We start from the raw sequence: 19,284 nt of genomic DNA, 5'->3' as shown, positions 1-19,284 counted from the left end.
AATGCCAGAGCGACTCTGAACAATTTTGAGTGATATTTTATTATTTTTAAATATTGATGTCTTCAGTCATCAGACAATAAAGCATTGTAAAATCTAGTCTAATGTTTTGAATGAAATGAAACAAATAAAAAATTCTAATTATTTTATCTCCTGCAATATCATCTGAAAGATATTGTAAATATTCATATCGCCCAGCCCTAGCAGTATAATATTAGAACATAAGGTGTGTCTCAGAGTTAGCTCTTGTTTTGTTTGTATGTTATGCAAGAGCTTCCTTTCATTATATTTGTAGGTAATTTCCAAGTGTCCTCTAAACGCCTCACGATTTTAAAGGGTTCTTATGGTACGAATACGTGTTTTTATGTGTAAAATTGCAAAAATTAAAGTGTCGGAACAAAAGATGCATTCTATCTAAAAGCGAATGCTCACCCAGACCTGCTTGAAACGCCTCGTGTAACCACACCCCCACAAATCTACGTCAGTTTGTGGTATGATTTGACTAAGACCGCCCAAATGTATGAGGCGCAAGTAAGGTGGGCGTGCCTGTCATTAAAATCAGGGGCGGACTGACCAGTCCAGACGTTCCACCGACGGCCTAAGGCCGTGACCAGGGGCGGTCCGGCCATCTGGAGTATCAGAACTTTTCCCGGTGGGCCGCTCATGTATGGGGCCGGAATGGACGCTTGGGCCGGACAGACGGACCTTATTAACGCGAATGCACGCAACGCGAAGGCATTAGCGAGACGGAAACGTATACATGTAACGGAATGAAACGTTGCATACAACACCCCCTCCCCCCGTCGACAGAAATGCTGGAGGGCCGATGTTGGGGTATAAAGTATAAATCTGCTGTGCCCCAGTAGAAATTTCAAGTTTAAGTTTTAAAATTTTGTTTTTAAAACTCAAAAACTTTGTCCCCACCCTGGCCTGCCCCCTCCCTTCTCCTTTCTTTGTTCTACCTCAGTGTAATCATTTACATTGATAATAGGGGCAAAAACGGATCTATATACAACGTACTCACATAATTCACGCTTGTAAAAGCGACACATTCGCGCATTTTAACCAGTCCGAAAACACGAACTGGTGCCGTACTTTCGCGCAGAAATCCATGTCCGCACGTGTGTGTGTTTCCTTGCAACAACTGCAGCATGCAGCTGCGCAGTGTGCAAGGGTGACACGTGACTGAAGCAGGCTATGAAAACTTGACCAAACTAAAGAAAGTTTCTAAATAATATCGATCATCTTACTTTGACTTGATCATTAATGGCCCCGGAAGATGGACAACAGAATTTGTTTGTGCAAAGCAGGGAAATGGAAGCAGAAAGGAGATGATGAGTTTGAGGGAGGTATAAGACTTGATAAACAAACTACTGTAACGTTACATCCCCAGCCAGTCAGGTCTCAGATATTAGAGGAAAATGTCTCATGAAAACATTTGTCAAGTCTGTAAAATTGCATTGTTGCTTAGAAAGACATTTGTGTTCTGTACTTTCAGAAATGAAATTAATATTTAATTTACTAGCTGTAGTTTGGAAGATGGTGGCGCCGGTGTATGAGGCTTGCCGTCGGTCTTGTGGTCTATCTTTCTTAAAGTTTGTTTTAATTGGTTTTATGTTTTATTTAACCAGTATGTGCGGTCGATACTGGTTTATGACAAAGAAATGCTTACCTACTGCTCCAAGCACGAAATGGCTCATATTACTCACCTCCTCCGTTTCTGATGTCAGTACCTGGCTACTTGCGCCGCTGGCCATGCTCCCTACCGGCGAGGAAATGGCATGGAAAATGAGGCGGCCTTGCCGTTAAGATGAAACTTTACCTGGCTCTACAACGTGGGACGCGGTCTGGCCGAGGTCTCCACGGGAAGGGCTTGGGTGGCGACTACTTCATCCGCTGGCGTTCCATGGATCCAGTGCGAAAGTGGTTTATTACATTGTCTCTATCTGCGGATGCCTTGCTTCCTGCTTACGGCTTGCCTCGAGTCCATCGCAGAGGAGTGTGTCTGAACCATCTTCGATCTCTTTCCCGGGCAGAGACTTACCGTCCGAAAATCCACCTCGGCTTAGGATGGCACTGTTAAATGCCAGGTCAGTGGTAAATAAGGCTGTTATTATTCAAGACTTTTTCTCGTCGCGGGATTTGTATCTCCAATTTATTAGAGTCGTTGATCGCTACTGGGGATCTCAGCCCGTTCTCTGAACTGTTACCCCCAAATTGCTCGTTCTTAAACTCGCCTCGTAAATCTGGTCGTGGGGGAGGCCTGGTTTCCATTTTTAAAGACAATTTTTCTTGCCGATCTATTGTGAACAATGACTACCGGAGCTTTGAGCTGCAGCTCTTTACTCTAGATCTGAAATTTCCATTGTTAGTTGCCCTGATATATCGCCCTCCAAAACACAATACCAATTTTTTAAATGAGTTTGCAGACTTTTGGGGGGATTTTACCCCGAAATATGATAAACTGCTGATCCTGGGTGATTTTAATGTTCATGTTTGCTGCTCTGGGGACTCCTTTGCCAAGGAATTTACCACTCTGCAAAATGCATTAGATCTAGAGCAACATGTAAATGTCCCCACTCATCAGTTGGGTTATACACTTGACCTTGTGCTGACACATGTTGTGGAAAAATATCAGTCTTGTAGTTCAAAAAATCTCTCAGACAAAGAAGGTCCGGGTGTCAAGGAGTTAACTTTATTTGCTCGAGTCAAACAAAGTGAGATGTTCCAAGTCATCTAAAAACCAAGTGTTTTCAGTCTACAGTTATAGTAAAATGTCTGAAAGGTGGTCCTTTCTAAAACCAATCAGGTATCCCCCCCACCCGGTCAACAGAATTATTGGAGAGCCGATGTGGGCCGAATAAATCCAGGGCAAAATTTGCTTTCCCAGTCCGCCCATGGGCACATCCTGTAGTTTTCCCTTACACCGTGTCTACACCGGACGCTACTGGCACGACACGACACACGGCTTGCTCTAATGGGATTGTCATATTGCACCGTGCCGCATCCAGTGTGGACAAAATGTTAAATTACAATGGGTTCTAATGCATTCTATAGTCTTTTGTAGTGTCGCATCGCACCGCGTCCGGTGTAGACACGGTGTTATTATTTGTAAATCAGATCCTGCTCTTCGTGTTTCCCCTCAACCAGAATGAAGAGTGCAATCATTACCCAACTTGTAAACTGACAAACACATGAAACAGTGGATGATTGCAGTAATTCATTAATCTAATGTAGCAATCAGCCAAACATTTCCTCCTGAGGAATAATGATCCTAATAATGAGAGAAAGGTGGTTCAAATGCCGTCACCGAATGAAGTAATGAACAGTCAAATAAATATGATAAACATTCATGATGTCACTTATTTTCATGTTTGAAGACTTTTATATTTTATACTGTTTATATTGTTAAGAACGTATTCAATTAGTAGAGTATTCAACCAGTGAAATTTCAACCGGTGCATTATTTGAAGTCATAAAGATTTACCAGTTGACAAATTATACAAATTTGTGAATTCCTCTAAAGAATATTGTGGAAAACAGTGGTTTATGGTGAATCACGGGTGGGCATGTTAGAATGTTCTCCTTAAAAAGTCAAATGGTCAGTACTCTTCATACCTCTTCAGCTCTGGTTCCTTTTTTTTGCATTATTTTTTACAGAATTAGGTATACCTGAATTTAAAAGAGTGCCCTAGCCACATACATTTAAGTAAATAAATATTAATTTATACAAATTTGATAGAAAAATGTGAACAATTTGACAATTGTTTGACAATTGTTCTATGTTATGTTAAGGTTAAAATACACTACAAGACTTTTGCTCAGATTTTGCCCAGATTTTCAGTCTGGACTTGTTGCAGAAAGTCTGTGCCAGTCTGCAGATTTGATCAGTTAGTGTGTTTCTATCTGAAACTTGTGTATGATGTCTAGTTTAAATAAAATCTGTTCAGATTTTAAAAGTCTTGTAGTGTATTCCAGCCATTACTCTAAAATGTTAGATCGGTCAAACATACAGTGATATTCTTAAGATTGAGAGCTTTCATATGATATATGACTCATCTATGTTTTGTGAGTTTGTGTAATATAAATATGAAACGTTATATTATTATTCAAATGATTTTCACAGGGTTGGGTGGGTTGGTTGTGGGAATACAAATTCAGGCCTTACTGTGTTCTTGTAACATACAGTAAATGCAAAATTGATGGCTGAGGAAAGCCTAAGCTTATGTCTAGTTTGGTTTTGTGCTCCACAACTTATAGATTTGATGATGCAATTTCGAACCGACCCATGGGTCCTCGGGGGACTTTAAGAGGTTAACATTAATATGCATATTTTGAGTCTGCAATTTAATTCATGCTTTTGTTATTTTAACTCTTTATTTTTTTGTTCTCTTGATGGTTAGTTTTGCTCCCTCGCATAAATCTTGTTTCAGGAAAAACAATATCTTTATTGTATCCAAAAAGTGGACATTGAATAAGAACCTGCATTTACAAGCCATACAAATGGCGAGAGTTCACATACAAGTGAACGAGTTGAGAAAAATCGAATCTATCTCATCTCGTTTTTTATTGTCTTGTGGGTGAACACGACTTTATCTTATCAGTACCGATCATCTTTCTCTTTCCACCTCCTAAAGGAGAACCGCTTATCTAGAGCCATTGTTGTCAAGATCCCCATGGAAACACTTTTTTGTCCTTTTAAATGGTTGCTGATAGTTCTCTGCATGTGGCAGTTTATTCAGAAGGAAAATATTATGGTTTGAACCTTTATGGAATGCGTGAGGCATAGATGAAGCAATCATGTATATTGTATGTCTTTGGAGTGCTCCTGTGAAATAGGCATGTCCCCTTCAGACAGGGGCGGACTCGGAAGCAAAAACGGCCCTGGAGTTTTCGGCCCACATCGGCCCTCCACCATTTCTGTCGACGGGGGTGGGCGGGGGGGTGAGGAATTTTGATTGCATCGGCCCTCCACCATTACTGTCAACGGGGGGGTGTATGTAACGTGTTCGCGTTTGTCGTCCGTCTGTCCGGCCCAAGCATCCATTCCGGCCCCATACATTAGCGGCCCACCGGGAAAAGTTGCGATACTTCAACTGGCCGGCCCGCCCCTGGTCACGGCCGTCGGTGAGACAACCGTTCTGGACTTTGACAGAATGTCCTACTGGTCAGTCCACCCCTGCCTTCAGATGCTTTGTCGGTTTTAATCTGTAGATTCATGGGCTCGTGAAGTCTTGCCCATGCCTAAAATCTTTCCCGTTAAACCTCAATTTCATCGTCTTGCATCATTCATGTCTATTCATTTTATTTTATTATATTACGATACAGCACATCAATAAGAACTGAATGTTCGTATGGTGTATGAGAATTTTTTTTTATCAGGGGACATCTTCACATGCAGGAGTCTAATGTTTGGTTGCCGGCTCCATGAAAGAAATGACAGCCTAAAATTTCCGCTCTGTGACACTGAACTCTCCCCGAAAGTTTTATCTCCCAGAATCCTCTGAGTAGCGGTTCATCCAAAGCCGCTACTTTTCTTTACTGAGTGGAAGATGTTTTAATTATCAGTAATACATTTGCATTCGCAAGAGACAAAAGGACTCTGTATTAGCACAGCGTGTCTTTCATTTCGGACACTATTCCCTAATGCCCTCTCAAACATTGTTTTAGCGGCACATTTGCATCCCTGGAGAACATTACGATGCTCACGTGTCTCTTCTTTCACTTTGGCTCCTTGTCATGACAGAAGCGGCGGAGACGTATCACATCACGCTTGATTGATATAAGCAATTTTGCGTAATGCCGTTTCCTTTTCTCTGACTGATATTTGTGATTGGCTCCCAGAAGGATTTCTCTCATGGGTGTTAAATGAGCTTTCATGATAAACCAAATCAGATAAACTGCTTTGATTTACAACACAGGTTAATGCTTACTAAAACCATTGAAGTAGGGCTGCAACAACTAATCGATAAAACCGATAATAATCGATAATGAAAATAGTTGTCAACGAATTTCATTATCGATTAGTTGGTCTGTGACTTCACTTGCGAGCTGCTCAGTTATAAATCAAGCGCGTCTTCTCTTTTAAAATGACCGTTTTAGACGTGTCCCTCCGTGCAGCATGCGTTGCGCAGTTTTAAAGTCAGTGTCTCTCGGTGCAGCCCGAGCTGCGCTGTTTTTAAAGGCAGGGTGTCTGATTTCTCTTAGCCGTTGTTGATGTTCAAATCACCAAAACAGACACACCCCTACCCCCATCTTTCGCTTTCGTCAGCGCTCCGCTCGACTAATGTCCGTCCTGTGCACTGTACACCTTACTGCTGATTGGCTACAAGGTTGCTTTGGTACTCGGCCCGACTTTGTCTAAACAAGTGTAATACGGAAATCGGACACCCCGCCTTTAAGAGACTTGTCTGTCCATGCATGCGTCTCTCTGTGCTGCATGAGGTGCGCAGTTTTAAAGTCAGACGTGTCTCTCCGTGCAGCATGAGGTGCGCAGTTTAAAAGTCAGGCGTGTCTCTCCGTGCATGCGTCTCTCCATGCAGCACAAGTTGCGCAGTTTTAAAGTCAAACGTGTCTCTCCGTGCATGCGTCTCTCCATGCAGCACAAGTTGCGCAGTTTTAAAGTCAAACGTGTCTCTCCATGCATGCGTCTCTCCATGCAGCGAGAGTTGCGCAGTTTTAAAGTCTAACGTCTCTNAATTGATGTAGAAACAACATATTTCTTTAACAGCATCATTTTATGAAAGCTAACATTTTGATATTAGTATTGTAACTGATGTCACTATTAAATTGATTATTTTAACATTAATTATAGCCATTCAACAGTATAATTGAGAGCTCATGTAGGAAATTGAAGGACACTTTACAGTCTAATGCTAAATTATAAATTAAATGCAGAAGAATTCTCATTAAAGCTACAAAATCACATTGATTTCTTCTTTTCTTTTGTTCTTTGATTAACATTAGTGACAGGAGTCACGAGCAGCACGTTTAAGAGCGTGGCCCCTTTAAGAGCTGTCTCAGTTCGCAGATCTGACCGTCACCGCACTCCCATTTTCACAACTCTTTGCATTCATTAAGATTTTTTTTACACTTTGAAGTCTTGCTTAAGACAAATGCTAGACAAAACGGGCTTTCTGACATAATCTTGTGTGGTTTTATCCATTCAAGCACGAAAGAGAACTTAACACGGATGCGCTGTCTGACAGAGATTCACCGACGCAGCCTTCAGCCCATAACTGTTTACACCAGGCTGGACCTCGCGTTGCGTATTGCCGCGTCCCACAGTTTAGAAGCTGTCTATCTTCATTGAACGCCTCAAAGCAACTGTTTCAAATCGCGCTTAAGTGGTTTAAAAGCCTGTACACGAATAAGAGCGTGATTATACTGTATAATGTAACGCTAGACATAGGATGTCAAAACAAACGGATGCTGCGTTAATTGCGATAAATATTTTCTCACGCGTTAATTTGAAAAAATTAATCGCATGCGTTAACGCGTTAACGTTGACAGCCCTAATTAGAATACATACCATATATAGAGTGTATCTCTATAGACTTAAGATATCTATATGTGATCCTCGACCACAAAACCAGTCTTAATTAGCACAGGAAAATTTTTTGCTATAGCCAACAATTTAAAAATTATCGATTTTCCTTAAAAAAGTAAATATTGTGTTCCATGAAGATATTTAGTAAATTTCCTACATTAAATATATCAGAAATGGCCGGAAACATGCCTACAAACTCGCCGTTGCCCACTCTTCAAGTTTGGTATCTATGTAAAGTTTAGAATTTCTGCTTTCAGGTTCATCTCTCCACAACGTCATTACAGCGGTAAGCCAATAGAGAGCGTTAAAACAAACCTGTTTCTTCTTATCAACAGCCCACAACAGCATCTCTTATTAACAACAACAAAGGCGATTTTCTCAATATTTAGATTTTTTTGCACCCTCAGATTCCAGAGTTTTGAATTGTATCTCGCCAAATATTGTCCTATCCTAATAATCCATACACCGATTGAAAGCTTATTTATTCAGCTTTGATGTATACATCTAAAGTTTTAAAAATTGACCCATAAGACTTGTTTTGTTGTCCAGGGTCACATATGTCTGTTGCAGTGCCATTTCCTTCTGGTTACATTTGATTATTAAATGAGGGCAGGGTTCATTCATAAAAGTGAGCTGAATGGGAAATGGGGTTGAAACGTTCTCTTTGCTTAACCGTTCCATTCCATACCCATATGGCCCAGCTGGTCCGGAAATGGTTTCATTTTCCACTGTGGGAAATGTAATACAAATGTAATAAAATGTGTCAGTCTGAGCCGAAAATGACTTGTAATCATGCTGTGGTGAACCAGACTCAAGTGGAAATATAACTGTCACTGTTCCTTACCGTTCTTGGAACCGTTCAGCCCAACAGTAAAAAGTGGCTTTATCAAGGGGGGACAGGCACTACACAGAATATCAAGCTTCCAAGACACCAGAAAGAAAAATCTCTAATAATTAAGCCTAAATTTAAGTGTGCTTTAGTGTTTAAGCATAACCAATTGGAAGCAAATATTTCATGACAATTAAATATTGAAAAAATAAAACTGCTGCAATCAACATTCGACCAGATGCCTCTTAGTACATAAAGTTGTGCAAAAACAGATTCAGATGGTCCTTTATGATGTGATGTTTAGACCAGAGATATTGATTCTGAGATGATGAGTGTCTCTGTAGCTGACCTGTGCGGGACATCTTCATGACCATAACACTCAAAATGAGAAAAAACACATTTGTACTTAGCCTGAAGTGCATTGTTGCATAAAACCACTCAGCTAGGAGCAATACCTGCTTCAGTGACATTTAAGGACTTCCGAGACATCCCAGTTAGGTTATAAGGTTATACAGAGAGGCGTTTTAGTAAGTAATATCATCATCTGAGTAATATCATCATCATCTCTGTGCACTCCTATATTTAGATGATAGTGGCAGGCAATAACCAGAGATTGTTGTACCAACAGAATCACAAACCATTTATATCCCCCATTCTCCCTCCCTCTCACAACGCTCTATCTCTGACACAAACAATTTCAGAATTCACAGCTTGATCTCTTACTAGATTTTCCTCAAAATGAAGATGTAATTTATTAATCATGTTTCTGATGCTTATATGGAGCAGATTTCAATATTTAATCTAAAAAAATAACACTGCAACGATTTGTATGTGTCTTATATCTCGTATAGTTTCTAACCTAAAATCGACCTCTTATCCCAAATCCTATTCACAGGACTGGAACTGTTACATTAATGCTTCTGATGTTACTTCTGATAGGCCCTACTTGTTTTGAGATCTCAGCTCTGCATTTGTGCTGATGCATCTCAATCTTAAGGATTCTTCTTCTTTTTTTAAATGTGACTTTCCTCAACCACACAGCTCTACAGATGTCTAAGAAGCCTTTCAACTTTCCGTGTGAATGTTAATATTTGATTGATCTCAGATGTCTCCAGAGAGATTTTGAAATATTAAGCTCTCTCTGGAGCAACATCATGTTTGAACTGAGTAAGTCGTCAGACCAAACACACATCCTCTCACCTTAAAGAGTTCAACCAAAAATCGAACAATTTTCTATTCACTTATTCTTGTGATGCTTTAAACCTGTATAACAAACTTTCATCAGTAGTTCCTTTGTCTCCTATGTTCCAGAGGGATGCAAAGGGCCAGTGGCTGTTCGAGCAGGTCTGTCATCATCTAAACCTGCTGGAAAAGGATTACTTTGGCATCAGATTTGTGGATCCAGAAAAGCAAAGGGTGAGCAAAGGGGGTATATGAAGTTAGTTTCTGAATGCTGTGTGTATTTTCATAGATAGTGAGAGCAAATGATGTAGAACAAGACAGTTATTCCAAGTTGTCATGTAACCAGATTTGTGTGAAAAATATATAAAATAATCTCTTCAATTATTGATCAGTTTGTTTTGTTTAGAAATGTGTTTCCACATACTTGGTGGATGTCTTATGCAATAATAATCATGCTTGTTCAGAACTGTAATGTACTGTAATAGAGTCATAAAAGTTGACAAGGCTTGTCAGACCAGTAGGTAAACATATATTTTGTAGTTTTTAAATACAGTCCAGTCATTTTTATTTTATTTTGGTATTTCAGCATTGGCTGGAGTGTAGCAAACCTATTACCAAACAAATGAAATGTAAGTCACACTTTACCATACATATGTGAAAATGAAAAAAAGCCAGCTACATCCATTTTATGCATTACATAATAGAATGCTGAAAAAAATATATTCCATTCTTTTTAATAAAATGACTATTTTAACATTGTCTGTTTGATTACTCTCTCATGTTTTATGTCCCAGCTCAGCCACCATACACCATGTGTCTGCGTGTGAAGTTCTATCCTCCAGACCCTGCGGCTCTTAAGGAAGAAATCACTAGGTACTGTTCTTTCTGTTGTAAACACGATCTAAATAGTATCTATACATTTTTCAGTATATATCACATCCCTTACACACCTGGCATATTCATAATTACAGACACTACAGATTTGAACATGTGCTCTACATTGTTTTCAGATACCTGGTCTTCCTACAGATGAAAAGAGATCTGTATCATGGCCGACTCTTGTGCAAGAGTTCAGATGCTGCCACATTGGCCGCATATATTCTACAGGGTAACAGTCGACAAATCGCATTCAGTTTTGCAATGTTGTGCATTCTTAGAACAGTGCATTCTCATTCTATGAGCAATGTTGTAGTCAACACTCTCTATAGTACAATATGACAGCAGGTTTCTCTCTTTATGTTTAGCTGAGATTGGAGACTATGATCCAGGAAAGCACCCAGAAGGTTATAGTTCTAAATTTCAGTTTTTTCCCAAGCATTCTGAGCGCCTGGAGCGCCGCATTGCTGAAATTCACAAAACTGAACTGATGTAAGTCCAGAGGTTTATCACGAATAAATGTAATTTATAAAAAAAGTATTTTAAACCAACCGCAGAAATGTGCATAGTCTGTTTGTGAGCATTTTATTAATTTCTCTTTCCAACAGAGGGCAGAGCCCTGAGACGTCTGAGTTGAATTTCTTAAACAAAGCTCAGACTCTAGAAACATATGGTGTAGATCCACACCCCTGCAAGGTCAGAATCAAAAACCATCAGCTCTTAATAAAGCTCTGTCCTCTATCTGTCCCAATAACCTTTATTAAGAACTGAATGAACTGTAAGTTTGCACCTGCCATAAATGTCTAAATAACAGTATGATGAACTTTCATCCTTAAGAACAGACGGTACGGAAAATTGTTCTTTATGTTTTTTTTTCTGTGATGAAAGGATGTGTCTGGAAATGCAGCATTTTTGGCCTTCACCCCGTTTGGTTTTGTGGTACTGCAGGGAAACCGGAGGATTCATTTCCTCAAATGGTGAGAAAGGGGAAATTAATCTGTCATATCATTTTCATTTGCTAAGCGGTCAAGAACGAATGACTTGGTGTGTATTAATGACTATGACAGTATGTTGTCGTTTTGTTCAGGAACGAGGTGACCAAACTCAAGTTTGAAGGAAAGACATTTCATATATATGCAACTCACCAAGAGGTAAACAGAGCATACTATACCTGAATCCAGCATGTTAAAAAATAAAATTCTGTTATTATTTATTCAAATAAATATGGTGGAATGTCACGTCACTTTTAGATCTTGTGATCTTGTTAGTTGATGGATATTTTGTCCTGAGACACGCAAGATTTAAAATGAATGACATGCCACCATATTTGATTTTAAAACTATTATTTGTTATGGTTTTAGTTTTGCTCAAAATATTAAACTTTTATTCTGGGGTAAACTATTCCTTTAAAAAATTAAATGCAGTATATGAGTGAAAGTGAAGTGAGGTCAAGTATGGTGTTCCATACTCAGAAATTTGTGCTCTGCATTTAACCCATCCAAGTCCACACACACAGCAGTGAGTAACACACACACCGTGAACACACACCCAGAGCAGTGAGTATATGAGTAATTCCAAACAGAATTGCAAAACAATGACCAAAAACTGACTGTCAATGACTGTTTCTCATTGTCTTCCATTGGTCAAACAGACTCACACAGTGTTTACACTTTAGGGGCGAATCAACCTACTAACCTAGCTTGCTCAGTTGTTTCTGCATATTAAATTGAGCTGAGATAAAATATTTTACAATTAAAATAATACACTTTCCCTGTAAATGACAGAGCATTCAAAAGTGTTTGCACTTCTTTTCTGACCTTGTTGTGTGACCTTCACAAAGGATCAAAAGATCATCTTGACTTACTTTGCTCCAACGCCTGAGGCCTGCAAGCATCTCTGGAAGTGTGGAGTAGAACACCAGGCTTTCTACCAGTATGTTCACATTACTTTTTTTTACATACCAGGCTAAGATAAAAAAAACCTATCCTGTTCTGCACATGAAAATAAATTTACTACAGAGAAATGGCTCTAGATTAATGGTCCTCTTTCTCTCTTCTTCTGTCTTTTCTTCTCAAACAGGTTTGAGAAATCAAGTCAAGTTCGCACTGTGTCTAGTAGTAATCTCTTCTTCAAAGGTAGCCGTTTTAGATATAGGTGAGGCAATTTCTTGTTGGAATGAACAGTGTGGGTTTATTAGCCAGGCTTAATTAGTCCTTTGATTTAAATATATGCTAATTCCTGAATAAGCTGCAGGGTTTTTTATACAGTCGTACAGTATGTGGCTTAATTAAGTTTGCATACATTTTCTTAAAGTGGTAGAGTGGCAAAGGAGGTGATGGAGCAGAGCGCAAAAATCAGGCGAGAGCCCCCAGAGATCCACAGGTAAGTCTCATCAGCTCAAACTCCATGTTGTAATTCGATTTAGAAGTACTGTATATTTTCTAGAGGTTTAAATATATGTCTGGTATGTGTGTGTGTTTAGGGCTGGGATGGTCCCTAGTAGGAGTTGTCCCTCTATCACACATGGTCCACGACAGAGCAGCGTTCCCCAGGCACGCAGGAGAGCAGTCCATATTTCCATCATGGAAGGTACATCCATTTTCTTGCACTAAAGTTGGAGTCTTCTTTCTGTAAAGAAACTCTGAAAGAAACAGAAAGTGAGTCAGTCATATTGAAATGATTGTTGTTTAGGCTTTAGAATCATTCATATACACTGTAAATTAATATGGAGTATTATAAGACAATAAGCTATTAAGCGAGAATGTCTTGACCCACCCTAACTGGCTGTTTCCCCTGACATTTGACTGAACTGTTTATTCAGCACAAGCATTTTATGTTTTCATTCGCAAAAAGCATTTTTGGTCTTTATTTGAGCTTCAGGTGGTTTAAAAAACACTGAACTGAGGAATCTTCCAGTATACTTATGGCATGAATACACTACAAGACTTTTAAAATCTAAACAGATTTTTTTTAAACTAGACATCATACACTTGCAGACTTTTTGAAAGTTTCAGATAGAAACACACTAACTGATCAAATCTGCAGACTGGCACAGACTTTCTGCAACAAATCCAGACTGAAAATCTGGGCAAAATCTGAGCAAAAGTCTTATAGTTTATTATAGCCTTTAGAAGGCGTTTCTAGCTTTGGTTGCTCTAGTAACATTTATAAACAAGCCCTGCAGTACTGACGAGAGACATTGGTAGTCGCTCCCGAAAGATACTCATCATTTGCATAAAATTGAGCAAATCTCAATTTTGTCGTGTCACTAGACACGCCCACTTCCTGTCGCCAACGGTCACTGTCACACGTGTCGCCTGCTCTCCATTGAAATGAATGACATCGCCTCGCTTTGTCGCTGGGTGTCGCTGGCAGTCTGAATGGAGCATTAATGAGAACCCACTTCCATGTAGAGGAGATTGTTGAGGTGCATTCTGTGTCTTGTAATCCTAATGGAAGTCTTGATTATTTCTTCTGTCTGCTGGAATTTAAACACTAAAATGCCATACCTCTGGTGGTGAAGTGTTAACATCTGAAGTTAGTTTACAGGGTCCTGATATAAAGCCGAGGAAAAAATTAAAAGACCATTTCAAAATTAAAAAACAGTTCTTTTCTGAATTTACCGTTTACCGCAAAGAAAACAAGTTTATATTCACTTTTTAAGCAATACAAAAGTAACATTTGTATATGTATTTATATGTATTTTTGTATTTCTAGGGCTGTATTTACTTTTACACATGTAATATAGCTGTCATTTGGTTCAGTATTGTTTTTTTCAGGCTTTATAAAACTTTTAATTTTTTTTGCTGTACATAGTCAACTACAGTACAAGCTCAGAAACACATAAAATGTTGTCAAACTGTCTTATGAGAAGTAAAACAGAGCCCTTGACAGTGATAGGAATATCTTACACACACTACCTCTTCATTGCTTTATGTAACCTGAGAACTGCTCTTATTGTGTACAATGTGTCCAGACGTTCACCTGTTCTGCTCACTTTACTGACACAGACACATGTCATCATGGTTTGCCTGTGTGCCTGGGTTTTGATGTATGTTTGTATACTATAGAAATGTGATATTTATTTTGGTTATTTTTTTATTGTAGTTAGGAATTACAGTGAAAATATTCTAAATATCTGTATGTAAATGTTCTTAAAGTTGCACAAGATTATTCTTGCTTCTTTCTGTTCATGACTTTTCACACTCAGGGTCAAATCACTACAAAGCATTGTCATGACTAGCATGAGTGAAAGAGTAAAAAAAAACTATGAGATTATTGTGATGACCCTCTGCTCTGTAAAGAAAGAATAAAAGTTTTCTAGGAAAAACTTAAATGAACTATACATTTAAAACACTAATAGAAAAAAAACATAATAAAAACAGGATTTGAAGGTGCTCAGGACTTTTACATGACCTTTTGTGTCAAACATCAGAGACAATACGAAGCAGCCAACTTTTTCTTGTTCATCTGTAGCTATTAACAGTGCTATTATTACTCAGCCTATTATAGGAAGCCTGCCAGGGACACTCCATGTATGTCACGTGGCTTGTGTCAGAATGACAAGTGTGTGTTGAGAATGTGTATGCCTTCTTTTGTTACATCCCATATACATCATTGGGTTGTGAGGGGGTTGGAGTATGCAGGGCAGCTGGGCTTTTGGGCTTACAGGGATTTGAGGGCAGCTTTAAGGCTTTAGGGTGCTCTTTCTTGCACTCTCTTTTTCAAGTACACAGTTAGTGTCATGTTGTTTCAGTTCAGTGGGGTAAAGGGAGGACAGGGGTCTGGTGCTGACACACTAACACGGGATTGAGAACGCTACGCACTTAACATTACGACAACATGGTGAAGTGTCTTATACGGATTAAGACAAAGGTGAACGTTCACCTGCGGATGATCAACCACTGTTACCGGGATGTAAAGGTTCGAGTGTTGGCATTGGGACCTAGGTTATTGGGGAAAGCTCTGGGGGCTTTGCCTATCTTACCCTCCCTGCCCAGCTCTAGCACTTCCTCCGAAGCTTCATCTAGACTCGGTATCTTACCCAGCAGCACTTCAGGTAAAGCTCGCTGTTGAGCAAAGCAAGCCTAATGTTTGTGTCACTATATTTGTATGTGCTTGTATGTTGAAGAATGAAGAGGAGCATTGTGCGCGGCTTTTAGGAGTTTAGAGAGGAGCTGTATATTCCTACTTCTCATAGTTAATTTACAACATGCCTTGAGTATATTTTGGTGAATACATTCCTATCAGATTAATATTTTTTAAATGTCAGTTAAATGAATCATTTGATTGTGATTAAATATCAAAATAAAGTGTCACTTGGATTCTGCATAAGGACTCATTGTGAAAGGTTTACAAAATGTTAGAAAAGCAGTAAAAATTTGCTCTGTTTGCAAGACGTTTGGCTTAGACCAGTATTCAACCTTCCGGCAGATATTATTGCAACTAAAATGTGCTGAAAGGGTAGATTTTCCCCAAATAAACACATTCTGGGAAAAAAACCAGTGGTGCAATGAAATTGGTAGACTACCTGTACATTTTATAAAATACACACTGTATTTTTTTTGCTGCCCTAAATGTTTGAGTACAAGTCATTTCAACTTTATATTTCAACTTAACGGTTTCTATACTTCGTCATCCATGAACATGATTTGTAAGTCCTGTCGGCTTGATCTCCATCAGCAGGAAAGGTAAAAACAACACACTTTCCACACTCCTTCACAGCATCACCAAGCTATGCCTGTGATATATCTGAAAATGCAATCTATAGCGGCAAATCCTACAGACTATGGCATAAAATTTTTAAAACAATAAGTTGAAATGACTTGTAAAGGCTACTGTATTGACTGTGTGAATGATCATGCTGAACATTCTGACTCTTTCGTAGGTTTGGAGTCCCTGCGTGACAGTGGCCATTCCACACCGGTGCGATCAGTCTCCAGTAGCAACTCATTTCTACAGTCCCATGGCAGTGGAGCGGAAGGAGGGACAGCAGAATTTTCAGAGGACTCTTACAGTCCCTCTGACAGCATGCTTCCCACACCAGTGTCCAGTGACCACTCAGACCAGGCTCAGGTTCGGCACACCAATGGCCCCCGCAGAATCCAAGAGGAACGAGGAACAGAACTGATCGCTTCAGACCAGGCAAGGCCGCTTGGTGTTAAAGCCAAAGGGAAAGGTTCTTGTCCCGGGAAGACTCAGTCAACCCAACGCAGCCCGGAGGAAGAGCGAGTGAACGAGTTCATCTGTAGTTTGGCGCGTCTTTTCTTAGTGACTCTGGCTCTGCTGTTTGCCCTCCTTCTCCTTCTTATCGTGCTTACAGAGTCTGAGCTGGACTTGGCCTTTCTTAGGGACATCCGGAGGACACCCGAATTCCAGCAGTTTCACTATGAATACTTCTGCCCTCTTAGGCGCTGGCTGGCCTGCAAGTTGCGCTGGATGGGTGGGCATCTTATTAATAAATGACTTCTGTTTCCACAGCCTTGAGTGCGTGGTTGCCTCTATCTTCTGAGAGGCTTCATGGAGTCCATTGGGTCTCAAGGAACAAGCAGTGTAAGAGTGGGACATGCTAAGCATTAATGTCATGGTAATTATTATTATATACATAGCCAAAGCCGTGGACTCTCTGATATAATGCCAAGACAAGACAATTGTGTATGTTTCAGCTCTAGTTATTGTGAAATTGTTTTCTGCGGCACGATTTTGTGGTTGGGTAAAAATATGGTATGTGTAGCTCTATAAATGCTGCTGTCACTCATCCATCCTTTATCTATTTTTTTAATATATACACTTAAAGGTTGGTCCCTTAGACTGTGATGACTGAGACCTAACACTGCAAACAAAGACATGAAGATGCCTTTATTGAACAGATTTAGATTGAGATTATCCTTGACATGGAGTTGGAGAATTCAGAAGGGTTTTGGCTGGGGTACTTTGTAAGGGTTAAATGTTGGTACTGTGGATTTGATCCATACTACGATGTAAGCATAAATGTTGGTAAATATAGTATAGATCAAAGTCATTGATGGTGTTCATGCATGTAGAAAAGACTGAAACACTGAGGTACAGTATATTGGTCACCCCAAATTTAAGGCTTTCGCCTTGACTTCAACCCAACTTCAAAAAATATACATACACAATTTATGTTTCTATCTCATACAAATAACGATTGATACCCAGTGGAAATGGTGTCCTTGAGGTTATGGTGTGAGAAGGGAGAGGAAAGTATATTGGATAGACAATGTTAAGTGAAATGTTTGGAAAGTCTGAAAATGCCTGAAAGTTTATCTAATCATCCATCATTTTTTTAAATTATGCTTTTATCATTTTGTAAACTCAATATTTTCACCAACACAATTAAAACAAATTGATACAAAATTCAAAGCAATTCTCTTTTTTAGGTAATGGTGACATTTTTGGTCTGAAGGTAAATTTTAAACAAAATTCATCTGTGAAGTAACTAAACGCAACAATGTATATGCACTTGTTTGATACATTAATAGTAGGAAAGTTAATGTCAAGAAAATAAACCTGCAAGGCTCAGGCCATATCTGGGTGTTAAGAAACCTAAAATGAAAGAAAATGAAACTTTATGTACTGTTGTTTGTAGCATGTAATTCATGAAGTAGTCTAGTATATAGTATGTAACAATACCAATGATGGCACATGGAAACCCCTGGAATGAAATCCTGATGTGTGTTGTTGCGTTATAAATGATTATGAGAATGAAAATGAAAATGAAGCAATACCCATGACATTGTTGAGCCAGCTGAAAAGTAATTCTCTTAACACAAGGTTTAGAACTGCATTAGAAGCAATCTGTTGTTGAATGTACAAATATGTACAAATACTCTGTTTCACTTATTCTTGCTAATTGTAACTGAAACTGGTTCAGCTATTTCAAATGGTAACTTCCATTCAAAGCAATAGTGAATTGAAATGAATAACTATGGAAGACAATCAGAAGTGGTTAATCTATCACATCGTTAAACAATGATCACTCAGTAATCTTCTGTAATCTTCCTCCTCACTGTAAAGCATCAGATTGTTACTTTTCTGTAAACTTTATTTTCATAATTAATATCATACCCTGGTTTGTACTAAGACGACATTACAACAATATTTTTTTTCAAAAAAAATAAACCTTCATATTCTTCATGTGTGTTTTTAATGAGCTTGGTTAAACAGACAAAAAGCAACCTACTAAATATATATACAAAATACTGTAAATTCAACATGATCTTAGACATCCTTTCCACTCATCTTACTGAGATTGTAACAGAGATACAATACAAACATTATTACTCCAGAGTATTAAAACTGTGGGTGCTCACTGTCAGTATCGCTCTATGTGCAAATGCCTGCAAAAAGATTTTTGATAAATAAAAATCTACAAGGTACTTTATGCAGAAAGCATTGCAGTGACATAGAAAAACCACTGGTGGGCAGAAACACTCCTTTGCAGAAATCTATTTTTATATAAAGCTCCACCAAAGTCAGGCTAATTACCAGGAACTGAAATAAATGATAAAGTAATATAGCATTAAATTAGCATCTTCATAATATGATCAATTTGATATTGGAGTTGGCACAGTACATCTTAAATCTGTTGTGGTCATAGATTTGTAATACATGTTTCACAACTGGTGTAATTTGTTTTATTTAAAAGTTTAAACAGCCTAGTAGTAATTTGTGCACAGAAATATGTTTGTTCATTAATTTATATAAAGTTAATAGAATGCTTTACATAAGGCTGTTATTCTATACTTTTTTCTGAAAAGTCTTGTTAATGTTTAATGTAAATTGATCTTTGAATTTCTACAGACTTTTTTAACAGTGTACACCTTCAGGT

The 19,284-nt window shown here is 38.8% G+C and overlaps 1 protein-coding gene across 2 annotated transcripts in view; it reads left to right on the top strand.

Annotated features, from left to right (window-relative positions):
- The window catches only part of frmd5b (FERM domain containing 5b), a 24,217-nt gene extending 5,641 nt beyond the window's left edge, over positions 1 to 18,576 (top strand). Inside the window, exons 2-14 of one of the 2 annotated variants that reach the window (XM_057332519.1) lie at positions 9,687 to 9,791; positions 10,144 to 10,186; positions 10,352 to 10,430; positions 10,568 to 10,665; positions 10,802 to 10,925; positions 11,042 to 11,129; positions 11,322 to 11,410; positions 11,521 to 11,584; positions 12,274 to 12,365; positions 12,513 to 12,587; positions 12,747 to 12,815; positions 12,916 to 13,022; positions 16,321 to 18,576. In XM_057332519.1, the coding sequence (XP_057188502.1) occupies positions 9,687 to 9,791; positions 10,144 to 10,186; positions 10,352 to 10,430; positions 10,568 to 10,665; positions 10,802 to 10,925; positions 11,042 to 11,129; positions 11,322 to 11,410; positions 11,521 to 11,584; positions 12,274 to 12,365; positions 12,513 to 12,587; positions 12,747 to 12,815; positions 12,916 to 13,022; positions 16,321 to 16,898 (1,611 nt within the window). In that variant the 3' untranslated portion in view covers positions 16,899 to 18,576. Of the gene's footprint in view, positions 1 to 9,686; positions 9,792 to 10,143; positions 10,187 to 10,351; positions 10,431 to 10,567; positions 10,666 to 10,801; positions 10,926 to 11,041; positions 11,130 to 11,321; positions 11,411 to 11,520; positions 11,585 to 12,273; positions 12,366 to 12,512; positions 12,588 to 12,746; positions 12,816 to 12,915; positions 13,023 to 16,320 lie in introns of those variants that run through there. The other variant, XM_057332527.1, reaches the window with a different exon arrangement.
- Positions 18,577 to 19,284: the final 708 nt, after the last annotated feature.

This window comes from Triplophysa rosa, linkage group LG1, assembly GCF_024868665.1.
Source record: "Triplophysa rosa linkage group LG1, Trosa_1v2, whole genome shotgun sequence".
In the NCBI taxonomy this organism is placed as follows: Eukaryota; Metazoa; Chordata; class Actinopteri; order Cypriniformes; family Nemacheilidae; genus Triplophysa; species Triplophysa rosa.
This window is presented reverse-complemented; position numbering and strand designations above follow the sequence as displayed.